General features: G+C 45.0%; 1 protein-coding gene across 2 annotated transcripts in view; it reads left to right on the forward strand.

Moving 5' to 3' along the window:
- The window catches only part of acap3a (ArfGAP with coiled-coil, ankyrin repeat and PH domains 3a), a 60067-nt gene that overhangs the window by 19070 nt on the left and 24141 nt on the right, over positions 1-16856 (forward strand). For both annotated transcript variants that reach the window (XM_027288601.1, XM_027288602.1), the window contains exons 2-4: positions 8453-8510; positions 10566-10685; positions 11346-11399. In XM_027288601.1, the coding sequence (XP_027144402.1) occupies positions 8453-8510; positions 10566-10685; positions 11346-11399 (232 nt within the window). The remainder of the gene's footprint in view (positions 1-8452; positions 8511-10565; positions 10686-11345; positions 11400-16856) is intronic.

Genomic DNA, 16856 nt, shown 5'->3' on the forward strand with positions numbered 1-16856 from the left:
GTTAGGGGGGAGCAGACAGGCAAAAGTTCATCCACAGCAGGCAGACTGAGGTGTCAGACTCGAGCCGCCGCCAGGCTAGATATCTGCGTTAGTGAGAAAAAACATGACGAGTGTTGATTTTGGAGAGGCCGTGCGCAGTCAGACTAAATACTGCACAGACCGGGTCACACAGGCTGCCTAAAGGATGACGAGGACGGGATGATGCATCAGATTTATCCAAACCCGAGTGACCAGAGGCCTGCACGCCTCTCTCACAATAACTACGTGTGCATTCAAAGTTATAAAAACAGAGCTACACTTATGCGCTATATGAGGCTCAGACTGGATCTGCTGTCAGCCACAGAGAAAATAAAAATAAAACTCCATTAAACTAATTCTGCACAGTCTTGTTTTAGCATGCGATGAGCGGCCTCTGAAATGCAAATTAGATTAGTAGCGGTGTCTCGAAATAGATTATAGGCTTTGTGTGTGCATGCTTCAGTCTCTTCAGATTAAAGCTGCAGACGTCCACTGATTTATTTCCCGTTCTTTATCACGAATCAGGAAACTGAACAATAAAACTGCAAACTCAGACATGATGTTTGCACTGGAGAGTGTCACAAAGTGACTTTAGACCAAGCAGCAACCTCCAGAAGTTCCCCCAACAAACTGCAGTTCCTCTTGTCGTCCACTTGAGGCTGGCTCCAGAAGTGAGTCAGTCTCCATAAGTCCCCATGTTAGACAGCAGAAATAAACATGTTTACAGCCTGGTACAAAAAACAGTTTTGGTCTCTGTAGCTAATTTCCCCGTTCATGACAACTGTACTGAGGGTGAATTTATATACAACTCACCTGTTCACATTATATTAAGGCTTAAAGTTAAGGCGTGCACAGTTGTGAGAGACACGTGTGTTAAAATAGACTTGTTGTTTTTTTGGGTGGAGGTTTTTCTGTGTCGGTTGGCTTTGATGGTGCAGGCGCTTCAGAGACGTAAAGCAGAATTTCTTTTTGTCTGCTTAAATATTGTTCAGCTGTTGTTTTTTTTAATTTGTGGGTTTTCGCCGCAACTAATGATCATTTCTATTTTGGATAAACCTACTGATTATTTTTGACTTCATTAATGATTTGTAGGGCGGAAACATTCGGTCAACTAATTGATTCAAAGTGACCTGCTGGTTCCAGCTTCTCTTTTTCTTCATCTTTTATGATAGTAAACTTTTTTGTCGGGGGTTTTTGTTGGTCAGCCAAAATAAGACATTTCAAAGCATCACCACTGGCTCTGTTACTTGTGATTAGTATTTTTTCACTATTTTCTGATATTAATCGATTCATTGTTTAATCTATAAAATGTCAAAAAGTAGTGGAAAATGTTCGTTATTAGTCCGTTAACAGTTCAGATTCTGTCTGTCACGAATTTGTGATGATATTAAATTAAATAATTAACTGATTAATCCGTCAGCAATACAGTATCTCGTTCCAGCTTCTTATTTGTGACGACTTGCAGCTTTCTTTTGTCTTACGTGATCGTAAAGCTGGAATATTTGAGTTTGTCAGACAAGACAAGACATTTGAAGACATTTTAGAGACTGTAAAAATAAAAACAATTAAATAAATTATGGAAGCAATCATCAGTCCTACGTAGCCCTACTTTAATTTTATTACTGCTTTTCTGTACGATTTAAAATCTGTTAGTTTGTGTTAGAAATGTTGCTGAAACCACGTGACCTCTCGTCCTCTCCTGAACTCAAACGCCGGCGTCTTCACAGACTCGGATCAGGGATCAGGCACACTGTGACACACAATAGGTTGGTGGGAGTGTTGGTGGTCTTTTGTATCGAGTCCACTGAATGAGTGGGTGGGCCGGGAGGGTCGTCTGTCTGTCAGGAGGGGGGTGGTGGATGGATGTTGCTGTAGAAACTGGGCTTGGCGAATGGCTGCCACTCAGCTGTTTGGCTACACACAAGTATTTGGCACAATCAGAAGCGTGGGGGATGGGACCAACCTCTCCGCTTGTAGACCTTAATATAAACCCTGATGTGAGCACCTGTCCTGAGACGCATGATGGACACCACAACATCCACTACGTGCAAGCTGAATCCTCCAGCGTGTTGTCATCGGAGCATAAATGAGTAATTTACGGCTGTCACTTCTGAGCAGCCATTAGTGCAGACGTGTGCTGTTGAAGATGGTTTGAGGTCAACGCAGTGACGGCGGCGGCGTCGCACTCGATGAAGTCTGCTGCAGAAATGCGAGCAGTGTTTACAGTGCGGCTGAGCTCTGGCCTGTTTGAGAATGAGGAACACGTCTAAGCTTTCAAGTGGAAATAAAAGCCCAAGCTTATGAAACAATAGTCAGGGCTTTGAACACATGTTGGTGGGTGAGGGGGGGGTGGATTACTGCAGACATTTGAACTCCCTCTGCACCTTAAACGCATTAGGATTGAGTTACGAGTCAGATTATGGGGCGTTTTAATTCTTTAATTGTTAGGACGATGATTTAAACGTAACGCCAACTGGATGAGTGCGAATGTTTCTAAGAGGTCATGAGATCGAGGTTAAAGACGGCAGAATAGGTTGTTTACATCCTGATTAGGCAGCCCCCTTAGTTACTGTTGCTATGCATTTGTTTTTCTTAAAAAAAAAAGAAGTGGTCCTTGATTTCAGACAGGTCGACAAAATCGACGATTTTTATCCAAGCAGCAACTTCTGTGGTTGCAGTTCCTCAAACGTCCACTAGAGGCTAGCTCCAGAAGTGAGTCAGTCTCCATAAGTCCCCATGTTAGACAGCAGAAATAAACATGTTTACAGCCTGGTACAAAAAACAGTTTTGGTCTCTGTATCTAATTTCCCCGTTCATGACAACTGTACTGAGGGTAAATTTATATACAACTCACCTGTTCACATTATATTAGTGGCTTTTTTGAGCAACCAGGCTTCATTCAACCTACCTCTGCCCATTTCAAGATGGTGGTGACCATTGGGTGATGTCACGGATACTACGTCCATGTTTTATACAGTCTGTGGTCTATAGTATCTACTGTTGTCCGATGTTTTACAGACCAAACTATTAGCAGATTAATCGGAAGTAACAGTTCGTCGTTAGTTCTTGTGTTTGGGTCCGATAATTATGCAAAAATACCAACGCTTTGTACGTCAACTTTTTCAGTTTTTATGACATTTATACAGTTAATTAGAGTCCAGTTTTAAGTAAATCATTATCCAGGCTTAAAGTTTGAAGTCAGCTCGCTTCAGCTCCGCCCACGCTCCATGTCTTTGGATTAGATCCGAGCCATCATGATATATTGAAAGTGGACGTTTGTGGTTTTTTGGTAACATCCTCTGCAGCTGCAGCACAGAGCAGGCTAATGTTAGAGTCATGGGTAATATATCTTTGAGCTCGTGCTCTGGTTTAGGGTCGTGTTGGAGTGCTTGGCATTGTCGTAGGCAGCGGTGCCTCCTTGACCCTGCATTAGTTCATGTAGCTGTCTGCAGGACCGGGGCAGGAGGGCATGAGGAGCCACACACAGCTAAGAATAACAGGAGCTTCTGTTGGACGTAGCTGAAGGGAAGCGAACCCCCCTCCGATCAACCATTCAGCCCTGAAGTAGGACACTAAAGCAATCAATAATATAACAAAATGCTGCTGCGTCTCCAGACAGGAAGTGGCTTTGTCACAATAGAGGCCCTCAGACAGACCGAGCCGCCCCGTCTCCAACCTCCCTCCTCCTCCACCTCCTCCTCCACCTCCTGGCCCCATATTCTCCACATTAATGAAACCCTGTGTGAGTTCAGATTCAAAGAGAGATGAAAGATGGTGAAGTGTGGAGGAAAGCGCTGATTGCTGAGCATCACTTGAACGTAGTCTGCTCTGCAGCTGTTCTCATTTGTATGCTGGCAAAGAAAACCAGAGCCGTCCAACCCGACGTTAATTCGGTGGGTTTGGGTGCATGGCTGTGTTTTAGGGGGACCCGGTGTGAACCTGCTCGTTCTCCATCCACCCCACCAGCCTGCTGTGCCTTCATTCACCCTCCAAAACAACAACAACAAAGCTTTAGGGCATCTGTGCCCAGCTGCAGCTCTGTCAGACATCCGCTTCACTCGGCACAATCTGAAGAACTCGTGCTTCATCCAGCGGTGTAGTTTCTGATTGCCTGAAGGAGAAGCTGTGGTGGAGAGTCAGTGTTTGGTTTTTGTCCGTCCTGGGCTACCGTAGAAACACGGTGGACCTGCAGCATCTGTAGATATAAACGGCTCGTTTTAAGGTAATGATTGTTATTTTCAGGTGATTATACACACATGAAAACATAGCTGTGCATTTTATATTCAATTTCTGCCATATTTTGTAAATAGAGATGACATTTTATATTCAATTTCTGCCATATTTTGTAAATAGAGATGACACATTGGACTTTTAAATAATCCTCAAATGGTTCAGAGTTTAGTTTATTGACAAAAAAAATCACAATAATTCTGATAATCGCTTTAAAATATGCCCATTTTTATCTGTTTCCAGCTACACAGTTACTGATTTATATCAAGTCAAGTCAACTTTATTGTCGGTGCTGCCATATGTACAGGACATAAATGTTGCAATAAACACAAGTATCAAGAGATTTTAAAAAGGTATGGCAAATATAAAAAGATATAAACAGTGTAAATGTAGACGGCATGCAGCAATTGACTGTACATAATGCAATTAATTATAACAGTGTGCATGAAACATCCTCTGGTTTCAGATAAAACTGAATATTTGAAGAAGTCACATGTAAAATTGTTACGTTTTTTTAACTGTTTTATTTAGTTTTTAGACTATATGATCAAAAATAACAGTGAGTTGTGCTCAGGCCTGTGTAGCCTCTTTAATTATTGTAGTCGCTACAGTTACAAATGAAACTAATCAACAGTCTCTAAAATAGTTTAAAAAAGTAATTCATACATCAGGGTCCTTTTGTTTTGTATTATAAATACAGTTGTACTTTGATACTTTAAATGCATTTTACTTTGAAAGTATGTACTTGTACTTAAGCAGAGGATCTGAGTTTCTGCTGGTCGAACCTCTAAACGTCAAACTTCATGCGCCACAACAAACTGCCAGTGCAGGAAAAATGTTATTTTACGTCACATCATTTGAAAAGTTTTGAACGTATCCTCACGTGACACTCGTTAAGGCGTGCGGCGGCTCCTGAATTAAAGACAAACGGAGGTGTTTTGCCACTTTGGGGCCAGTAAACGGCACCTCAGCCTCCGTCAGCATGTCACCACCACCCAGAAAAAGCACCGGAGCTGCAGCTTACTCGGCACAATCTCAGTGTTTATTATGTTTTTACACTGCTGCTTAATTGAAGTCAGATAAATGATCCCAGCCTGCATGTTAACAGGCGCACGTAACTTCAGTCTACTTAGTAAATGTGTCCTGACGAGGTTTTAAAGGCGACGGCGGTCATCGCTCGTCACATTTGCTTATTATTTATCTCCTTGGCATCGCTGCTCCCTCGTGGTGTGAAGGGTCAACTCACAAGCACATCAGGGACCTCTGCGGCCCACTTAGGGATATGGTTGCCGTGGCTACAGGCCGGAGGCGCCGTATGCATCCATTATGTGTAATGAGAGAGGACAGTGGGGGGGGGGGGTTACAGCCCGGAGCGTACGACATCTGTCCCGCGAGACGAGGGTCCGCACATCTGGAAGAGCGAGCTGGGCTGTCGCTGTGTTGAACTAAATTATCCCACAAAGGCCAACATGAAGCTCTCTGCGTTTCTACATCACCATGGTTACATTCAGTTGTCCGGCGGTGCTGCAATCAGAAAATAACTTTTTATTTCGTTAATTAACCGGCTTTAACGATGCTGGCGCTCGCTCACTCTCATTCACTGTCTGAATCACTCAACCACTGCTCGCTCCGTCTCTCTCAAACCAAATTAAACCTCTTCGTGTCACTGGTTCATGAAATAGACAAAGTCAGAACTCAACAGGTAGAGTATCAGAGTTTCAGCGACATTTCAGGTCAGACTGTGGAGGTTTCACTGATCTGATCGTCTGATTGGCCGCTGCGGTGCGACGTCGGGCTGCGTTTTTTCCATAAACTGGACTTCATGCTGCATTTTTTGGTGGTGAAACACCCTTGCGTCTTGCACTGCTGCAGCCAAAATGCACTACCCCCACTCAAATGAATGGCCTAAGGCTCTGGTTTTAAATTTATAGCCATACAATTCCTATTACTGACCCCTTGTAACAGGGTGTCAATGAACTGAGAGCAGTTTAACCTAAGAGAGATATTTCCTCATGCTGCCTAATGGTGTCCTGAAGAACTCTGAATCTTCTTGTGGTCCATTTAAAAAAAGATTTCATTTATAAAGGAACACGTTTAGACATTAAATGTTTGAGTTGATTGTAGATGTTGTCTTCATCAGGTCAAAAGTTGCTGCAGAAAACGCTGTGGTTGATCTTTAAGCTTCTGCTCTGTGGCTCATTCATCAACTGTGTTGGGCGTATGTCATCAAAATAACGTTTAGAGATCGGTATGCTGAAAGGCGTGAGGAGGAACGAGCTCGGCAATATCACGTGAAAAAAAAAAGAAAAAAGGGCAGTTTCAGAAAATGACATCAGCGGTGAAAGCAGCGAGATTATCCCGGGTGTGGTTGGCTGAAGCCTGTTCAGTCCGAGATCAGCTGAGGTTACAACAACACCACGTCCACATGTGGAATAATATGGTATTGATTATTTTGGTAATGTATGTTTCCATTTAGCCTGAGTCGAAGCTTTTGACAGATATTTCCTCTCTGGAGTATTTCACCCCTCGAACACTCCCTCACATCCTGAAATAAAGAGGAGGTGCTGAGAGTAAAAGAGGAGGTGTGGGGGTGGAGAGGAAGATAAGAGCACACGCCATCCTCAGGCTAATCCACCCGAGACCGGAGAGGGAGCGATGAGGCAGAGATACAAGTTTGATATCCTGCCAACCGATATATGAGAGAAGCCTCGTCCGGCGACTTCTTGCTTGCTCACTATCTCCTTTTCTCGTATTAGCTTCCTCCGTCACATCCTCTTTGGTCTCTTCTCCTCTGTCAGTAAGTCCATAGAGGCCTGGTTACATTGCCCAGCTCCTGTTCTGGCACAACACTGGCTCCACTTCACTGTAAACCTCTTCTTCTTCTTCCCAGTGGTCCAAAACGCCAGTGGTACAAACACTAACGCTCCCCTCGGTGCTCTGAGCTCACAGTCCGGGCAGTTCGGCTAACAAACCGAGCTAACATGAGCTAACAGCAGCTACAGTTTACTTCACTGTCCATCAGGAAACTCTGTAAATCACTGTATTTCACCAAGCTCTCACCAACCACTAAAAGTCAGTCCCACATTTACTCTCGTCCGCCGGCTTCTTCCTCCGCCAACATGCTCTTCAATTTTTTTGCCTCTGTTATTATCTGTCTCCCATTTACACTGCCCACTTGCTCAGCTCCTGTTCTGGCACGACACTGGTTCTGCTGCCAGACAACTGCAAACACTAACTCGAGTTAAAGTCCATAGAGGCCGCTGAACTTGGTTACATTACCCAGCTCCTGTTCTGGCACAACACCGGCTCCACTCCCCTGTAAACCTCCTCTTCTTCTTCTTCTTCCCGGTGGTCCAAAACGCCCGTGGTACAAACACTAACACTCCCCTAGTTCTCTGAGCTCACAGCACAGCTAACAAACCGAGCTAACATGAGCTAACAGCAGCTACAGTTTACTTCACTGTCCATCAGGAAACTCTGTAAATCACAGAGAGTTGAGGCGGAGCAGCCGGAGGACATCAGAGGGAAAACCAGAAAACATTTCCTCCATACAATATGATCCAGTTTCTCCAGAATCAGTGAAATAGTTGCTGCTGTGTGACCCACAGTTACGTAGTGTGAGCTAATGTGGCTAAAAATGTGAAGATGGTTCGAGGTCTGCAGAGCGGTAGCTGGCTGTAGATCATATTTATATCTCAGTGAAACCACGAGGTCCCACTGTGCAGCAGGAAGCAAATAGAAATCTATACAGCATATCAAGGCTGTCGCTATACATCATGATGGGTAGTGGTGTGTTTATGACATGCAGCTGTGAGCCCCCGGGTGTAAATCACACCTCTCTCAGTGGTTGGGTGTGGCATTAGTGGTTGTGGTGGTGGAGGAGGATCGGGGTTTGGGTGATGCAGACAGCCATGTTGCCCTCACAGCGCACATGCTTTGTTTTGACAGAGCTGGACTGCTCCCAGGACGGCGTCTCGCTCGCTTAAAGCAGCACACCCAAACTCTCCGCCGGTCGCTGCTCGAACATGTCTGGGTTTGGCTCCATCTGACACTCACAGATTTATCGAGGAGTCCTCGAGCTCGGCGGAGAGCGTGGGAAAACAAGCAGATTGTTTTACGACCAGATAAATGAGCTTGATGGAGTTTCTCCCACTCGTCCATTATCACACACGCACTAACAACTTCTCTTGCTTTTGTTTTTCAGGGCGAACATTGATGAAGTGGAGACGGAGGTGGTGGAGATCGAGGCCAAACTAGATAAGGTAAGATCTTAGATATCGTCACTGTCAGTACACTCCTGTTTACAGAGGCAGGAAATGAACAATGCTGCACTTCTCTCTGCACACGGAATTTTTGTATCATATCTTGAAGGCCACGTGTTGCAAAGCAGTGCAGCTAAACTGTCCTGGAACAAATAAACTACTTAAGCGATGACATTATAAAGAATGGACAGCGTATGTGTGCTGCACCCAAACCCTCAAAATCTGTGGCCACGTTGGCCACCAAACGACACCTGGTTCCTCAAACAAGCCATCTGTAACGACACCCACCTGTCAGTCAAAGCGTCCACACTCTTAATCCTGCATAACTTTAAGCCTTAATATAACCTGAACAGGTATATAAATAATCTAAATTGTACAAGAAACAAAGCCCCCGTCAGACAGGATAGAGACTTTAATTAAACATTAATATCTCAATGTTTGTTCATGCCTGTTTTCTTGCTCTACAAGTGATCATGCCAAGTGGCTTCTGTTTTTCCAGGAGCTGAATTTAATTTAAATGGAAAACCTGCGCCCATCAGCGACAACCGCCTGTCTGCTTTAAAGAGCACCTGAAGGCGTCAAGCCTGGTTGAACCCTGACATGCTTTATTTGCTTCAGACACGAGAGTCGTATCAATCTTCTCTAACTAAAGAAAACAAATACATGTCCCAAAATGTCAGGCTGTTCCTTTATACTAAATTAAAAAGTGCTCAGCCTGATGTCTGGTTAGCAGCTGGGAGGAAGTGGGGAAAAACCAAAAGTCTGGCGTCAGAACAGAGGCTGAGAAATAAGAAGAAATTAATTTTCCTCTCATGGCAGACGTTAAGTTTGCTGACAGCCGCAAAGAAAACGTACACTGAAGCGTGTTTGTTCACTGCATGTGGTCGAGATACAAGTCGCAGACCAAAACATACAAACCCGATCCTCAGTGTCTGCTGTCAAGTCTTCAGTCCTGGATAACACATGAAGCGTGCAGGCATGCAGATGACATGTGGACCCCACCTGAGAATGCACCCACTACTGTGTGTTACCACAAATCATGACTAGACAAACATGAAACTGTATGACATACATCCTGCTTTTTTTGCATTTGTGGTCATGTGATGAAAACGTAGTGAAATGTGGAGAGAGTGTTGTGTCAGCGTAGCGTTCGACTATAAAAGTTCCCATTTCTAAACACGTTGTACCTCAGAGATCGTCACATGGAGGCGACTGACGTCCACGCCGGACCTCAGGTGACCTCGACGACTGTGGTTCACACCAATCGGTTAAGTACTGTCGTCCAAACTAGACCTCAGGTGACCTTGATGACTGACGTCCACACCGGACCTCAGGTGACCTCGACGACTGTCGTTCACACCAATCTGTTAAGTACTGTCGTCCAAACTAGACTTGAAGTGACCTCGACGACTGTCGTCCACATCAGACCTCAGCTGACCTTACCGACTGTTGTCAAAACCAGGCATCGGGTGACCTTGACGACTATCTTGACGACTGACATCACTGACTGTTGTTCACACCGGCCCTCAGGTGACATCAACGACTGCCGTTAACACCAAACTCTGACGACAGTCGTCACAACAGCGAGCAGCACAAACAACAAACCAGGTGTGAGCAACGGCCTAGTTAACCAACCCACCAAGGATAGATACTCCGATCTCTCCACCAGTCAGTCAGATCTGAAGAGGCCTGTTGGATGAGAGGTGAAACGTCTTCATGGCTTTCCAAACAAGTCCAGGTGCCTGAGATTTAACTTTTCTGAACGAACGACTGAGAACCTTCACAGACTCCTCAAGTTTAACACTGACTGTAATTAATCACAGAATTAAACTTAAAAAAAAAAAAAGAAACATAAAAACAAAAACATGTGTCATTTGTTTGTTTATTAAAAAAATCCAAATTCCCAGAAACAACACAGAGGACACGCTTTAATGTCTTTAATGTCTTTAATGTCCTTATGGTAACTGTCCCCGCTGACTTTAACGTGACGTCTGTGTGGTGAAAGTGATCCCTCCATTCATCCCACATCCAAATGTGTGTCTCTCTCCTCCACAGCTGGTGAAGCTATGCAGCGGGATGATTGAAGCAGGGAAGGCGTACGTCAGCGCCAACAAGCTCTTTGTCAACGGCATCCGGGATCTGTCCCAGCAGTGCAAGAAGGACGAGATGATCTCGGTGAGGTTCCCATGAGTCGTTCATTCGCCTGTAGCCTGTGTTGGAACCCTTATTGTGGTTTTACTATGATCAGTGTGTCGTTTAGTGGATAGGACTGCTACAGTAAACGTCTCCCGGGATCGGGACTTTCCACCTCTTTGGGTGTTAGCCTTACAGCTCTGTTAGTGTGTGAGTAAACCTGATTACTAACAGATTAGTAAGCGTGGATCAGGTCGGGTCTGGAAACTTACTTCTGGCTCGGCTGGCCAGCACCAGCGTCTCGCTGCTCTGACATTAAGTGCTATTAAAAGCCTTCTTGGCTTCGACCGTATGACTAATTGTGAGTTTCTTATTAAAGTCTTGTTCGTATTTGTAGTTTCCATTGTAAAAAAAAAAAAAAGAACTGAATCAGCCCTGCAATTATAGTTCCTTTTCCTGTACAAGGTTCAAGGGAAAAAATCCTCTCGAGCACACAAGTACACCTCGGTGACATTAACCAGCTTTGACTTAATTTTAGCGTTGCGGATCTTTTCATTTTCTTCCATTTATCGTTCGAATAAAAGTTGGTTTTCGTTTGTGACAGCTTTAATTTCCTTCTATAACCCTCAGCAGCAGTTCTCAGAATATATTTCTTTGTCTAGTTAAAGAATGATTTCATAATATACTTTTTATTCCTTGCAGGAGTGCCTGGAAAAGTGTGGTGAAAGCCTCCAGGAAATCATCAACTACCACATGGTAAGTCCAGAAGGTTTCCCCCCCCCATACGCTCCACATGCAGTAGACTGAGACAGAGCAGCGCAGTGATATCATCCCATCTTGAAATGCTGACGTTAACTGGCATTTAAGGCCTCGCTTGGAGTCCTGTATTCCCTTCAGGGCGATCCTGAGGGTCAAGCTGAGCTGTGTTTGAGCTGATTCCACGTGGATTACTTCTTTCACACATCATTAAGTCTGTCTGTCTCTCTGTCTGCTGCTGTCAAACTGTCAGTCACATCTCAAACCACAGAGGACAGAAAAGACACCGTCCTTTATGAAGCCTCCTCCAGATGTGTAACCCCGTAGGTTAATCTGAAGGCCACGACTGAAATCTTATGTAACAAGTAACGTTTCCTCTTTCAACACAGTGAAAGTCTGGATTCAAAACCTCTGCTAATCTAAAAATGGTCAAAGACGTGGACCTGAGGCCCCATCTGTAACAGCACCCACCTGTCAATCAAAGCGTCCACGCTCTTAATCCTGCATAACTTTAAGCCTTAATATAATGTGAACAGGTGAGTTGTATATAAATTCACCCTCAGTACAGTTGTCATGAACAGGGACATAAGCTACAGAGACCAAAACTGTTTTTTGTACCAGGCTGTAAACATGTTTATTTCTGCTGTCTAACATGGGGACTTATGGAGACTGACTCACTTCTGGAGCCAGCCTCAAGTGGACGTTTGTAGGAACTGCAGTTTTTTGACACTTCTGCATTGGCTTCGCTTCACAGCCACAGAGGTTGCTGCTGGGTTCAGTTTTAAAGGGCCTTGCACGCTCAAATCTTCTAATCCTCACAAACAAGTTGAATATTCAACTATTATTCAGACAGGATGAGGATGCAAACCCTTTAACCAGTTGAGCTGCTCTGTTGTGGTGATCGCAGATTGTCCGAGTGAAGGTGAGGTGAACGTAAACCAATGCAGAAGTTCCTCTTGTCGTCCACTTGAGTCAGTCTCCATAAGTCCCCATGTTAGACAGCAGAAATAAACATGTTTACAGCCTGGTACAAAAAACAGTTTTGGTCTCTGTAGCTAATTTCCCCGTTCATGACAACTGTACTGAGGGTGAATTTATATACAACTCACCTGTTCACATTATATTAAGGCTTAAAGTTATGCAGGATTAAGAGCGTGGACGCTTTGATTGACAGGTGGGTGTCGTTACAGATTCCTTGTTTAAGCAACCAGGCATCATTCAGCTCCACCTCAGGTCCCAACTTATCATCCTGGATATTACCAAAGAGGCAGCATAATTTGCTCACATAAAACATGATGAAAATGTTTGAGTAGTTTCACTTATAGAAGCAAGTTTTGAGCATCTCTCGTTCTCAAAACGGTCTTTAATTAAAGCTTCGTTAGAAAATCAGCCTTCCTGCTCCTGAACATAACACTTTTAGGAGCTATAAACTCTTCATGACTTATTACAGAGCGCTACAGTAAAGGTCATTTGTGGAATTTGACTCGTCTGCAGGTATTTCAGCTCGGGGCTCGCCTGATAAAATTCCTGAGTATTACAACCTTGAAAAACAACAACATTGCAGTTGCATGTTTCTCACTGCCAGCTCTGTTACTGTGTCGTCAGCTTTTAAACAGAGCTTCTGGTTTACTACTGTGTCGTTTCCCCTCCCCGCCTTCAAGCCTCCTGACCCCCTGCCCCCCATCCTGTCCCTCTAAAGCCCTTTGAAGTCCATTAGCTTGACCCTGTTGTGTGCTTGATGATGCTGTAAAGTGTAGAGTGTGTGTGTGTGTGTGTGTGTGTGTGTGTGTGTGTGTGTGTGTGTGTGAGTGTGGATCACATTCCTTTCAAAGATGTGTCATCTCAAATCAGCCCCTCCCTCTCCACTCCACCCCATCCCGTTTACTGCCAGTCTATTGGTAGAGAGAGGTCAGCCTTACAAATGGAGGGTTAATGGACTGGGTGGCTCGGCCCGGGCGTGGATTAACTTTAGCTGTAGGACAGTAGTAACCCTGTGCAACCTTGACATGTTGCATATGGTCAGGCGTGTGTGTGCGTGGCCGTCGATAGCATGTAGACACACAATAGTTGCTGATATGTGTGAGTGCAGGAATGTTCTGGGCTACAATTAACCTCACGTTGCATAACTGACCTGTGATCAGCTGAACGGTGTCTCTGTCATTCGTACGTCTGTTCTCACACTATGTAACTTTGGGCTCCGGGTCGGGAGAAGTACGTAACGCTTTACGGCACTAAGTCACACAGCAGCAACTATTTCACTGATTCTGGTGAAACTGGATCATATTTTATGGAGGAAATGTTTTCTGGTTTTCCCTCTGATGTCCTCCGGCTGCTCCGCCTCAACTCTCTGTGATTTACAGAGTTTATGATGGACAGTGAAGTAAACTGTAGCTGCTGTTAGCTCATGTAGGCTCAGTTTGTTAGCTGGGCTGTGAGCTCAGAGAACTAGGGGAGTGTTAGTGTTTGTACCACAGGCGTTTTGGACCACCGGGAAGAAGAAGAAGAGGAGGTTTACAGGGGAGTGGAGCCGGTGTTGTGCCAGAACAGGAGCTGGGTAATGTAACCAAGCTCAGCGGCATCTATGGACTTTAACTCGAGTTAGTGTTTGTAGTTGTACCACTGGCATTTTTGGACCACCAGGAAGAGAATATTTCAGAGCGCTTGCGGACTGGCAGCAGAACCAGTGTCGTGCCAGAACAGGAGCTGAGCAAGTGGGCAGTGTAACTGGGAGACAGATAATAACAGAGGCAAAAAAATTGAAGAGCATGTTGGCGGAGGAAGAAGCCGGCGGACGAGAGTAAATGTGGGACTGACTTTTAGTGGTTGGTGAGAGCTTGGTGAAATAAAAGGCTGAAAGACAGACGCCGAGCTGGGCTGACTGCTGCTGGACTAGTCAGTGATATTAGTTGCTGCTACGTCTTGTTGTTGTTGATGTTTGGCTGTAAGCAAAGTTGTCAACGTGCCAGTTTTCATTGTTCACATTGAAGTGTTGATTCTGTGGAAGCTGGCGAGGTTTACCTTTTGTTGTGCCAGCTCTTTGTAAATGTATTCATATCAGAGCTTTGGCAGTTTACACACTCCTTTCGGTTTCCAGTGCTTTCCAGTTGCAGTCAGTCAGTCAGTGATTCCCTGTTTGTCCGTTTCAATGTGTCGCACTTCAGAGGCCATGAGAGAGTGAGCTTTGGCCTCGGACCAGCTGGCCTCTGCCACTGTAAGCTCAGCTGGGTTTCCAGTCTCCTGTTTCCCCTCCATGCAGTCCAGTAGAGCCAAGAGTCTGACTGGACATTAATATGATTGGCTCTCAATGGTTTTCTTTGTTTCTTTGATTTAAAAGCAGTACAAGGGAGACATGTGGAGGGTTGAGTATGAGTAATATAGTGATAAGAGGTTTCACAGAAATGTTAATATTTGCAACGATGTGCGACCGTAACGTGGAGAGACTCGTGATCATGTTTGGATTTTAATCATGGGTGACACCACGTGCATTTAAGTGTGTCACGCTCCGGGAGCTGAAGGACTCCAGCGGTGCTTCAATGAATAAGAAATGATGACGGTTATATCTGCTACATGTGACTGACGTCCCTCTAGGGTGCAACAGACACTCAAGAATACGAAATGAGACCGCTGAGTGCCAACTGCCCGTGTTGCAGCGACGCTCGGATGCCTTTGAAACACATAAAATAAAAAAACGGCGCATATGAACTGAACTGCCGGACCTCCAAGCCAAACCTACTTTACACCATGACATCAACATCAAAAGTCCCCTTACCAGGGTAGCTAGAAACTTGGGAGCCACGATCGATGACCAACCAACCTTCTCTGATCGCATTGACTCCGTTGCCCAGTCATGTTGCTTTGCACTTCCCAACATAAGTAAAATCAGGCCTTAACCTGCTTCAACATGGTACCCAACTCCTCACACAGGCTGTGGTCATCTCGTGACTCGATTACGTTAATGCCCTGAAACCCTTTTTAGATGATCGAGAATGCGGTGGCACGCCTGGTCTTCAACCAGGCACATGGTAAATGGACTGTACTTATATGGCACCTTTTTAGTCTTCCGACCTCTGATGGCATCGGCTGCCAGGCACGGTGCCAAATTCTGATCAGTTTTTGGGAGCTAGCCATCACACAGCTTTCAGGAGAAGTTTGGGGTTCAATGTCTTGCCCAAGGACACTTCAACACGCAGTCTGGAGGAGCTGGGCATCGAACCCCTGATCATCTGATTAGTGGACATGTTTCCCCTTGATGAGCACATTGCGCTCCACTGTCTACCTGTAGCAGCCCACATTAAATTCAAATCCCTAATGCTGACTACAAAGTAGTCTCCGGTTCTTGAACGCCCTCATACAGGCATATGTTGGCATGTGTTACCTCCTCCAATGAACGACGCCATTTAACGGGCAATCCAAACTTTTCCCGTTGGTGGAACGTCCTACCAGTTCCTACGAGATCAGGGGCGTCCCTCTCTACCTTCAAAAACACCCTGAAGACCTCCAGCTCTTCAGAGAGGACCTCCGCTCCAACACCACCAACACCTGTACCTCGATCATTTTGCTTTGGGTAAAAGCATCAGGACATGAGTTCAGACTAATATCCAGATCCAAGGTCTTGGACCTTCCTTGCTTCCCCTCCGTTTTCTGATACCCGTCCAGTACCACATAACAGAACAAACAGCCTCTGTTTGCCTGAATGTCAAACACCAGCCAAGTGTAGCTCCTTTTACTTCAGCTCGGAGCCTTCAGAAGGTTTCACAATAGATTTTTACTTGCCGGCGGGCAGAAGCGTCAACAGAATCAGGCCAACATTTTCAGTCTCTGTTTAATTCAAGCGTGAAACTCCATAGGAATACTCAATAAATTATTGACTGATGTTTGAGTCTCTGAACATCCATTAGAAATGAAGGTTGGGGGGGCTGACGCACGGATGTAAAGCTGCCACGTTTTAAAGCAGCATTAACATGAAGGATTATACGTAGGAGCTGAAGGTATTCATAGCAGATAGAGAGGAGACATATGAGTACGTACATACTGGATGACTGTTGAAGTATGTTAATGCAGCCGGCTGTACACAATGAATGAGTGTATTCCCATGATGCCAACGCTGGTGTCTCTCAGTTATATTTGGAAACTGGAAAACAAAGACGCAGCAGGAAGGCGTCTCTGTCTGCGAACTGCAACCCGGCAGACTATGAGTGCATTCTTTGTTCAGAGACTTAAAGCAACATCTTGCATTAAAATAACAGATTTTAAATCATGTTGATGCTCCACTCACTCTCTGATTTGCAGAGGTTACAGATACGATGCATAGCGGGCCTGACATGCGAATCGATCGTCCAAACTGCGAGCAGGTGTGAAGGACTAATCGGTCTTACCAGCGGCGTTAGCTCCTCAATCTTATTGGGTCACTTGATGAAGCGTCATGTTCATATATCAGAACATAGGTTTGTGTTTTGG

Source organism: Larimichthys crocea, chromosome XV, assembly GCF_000972845.2.
Source record: "Larimichthys crocea isolate SSNF chromosome XV, L_crocea_2.0, whole genome shotgun sequence".
NCBI classification, from domain to species: Eukaryota; Metazoa; Chordata; class Actinopteri; family Sciaenidae; genus Larimichthys; species Larimichthys crocea.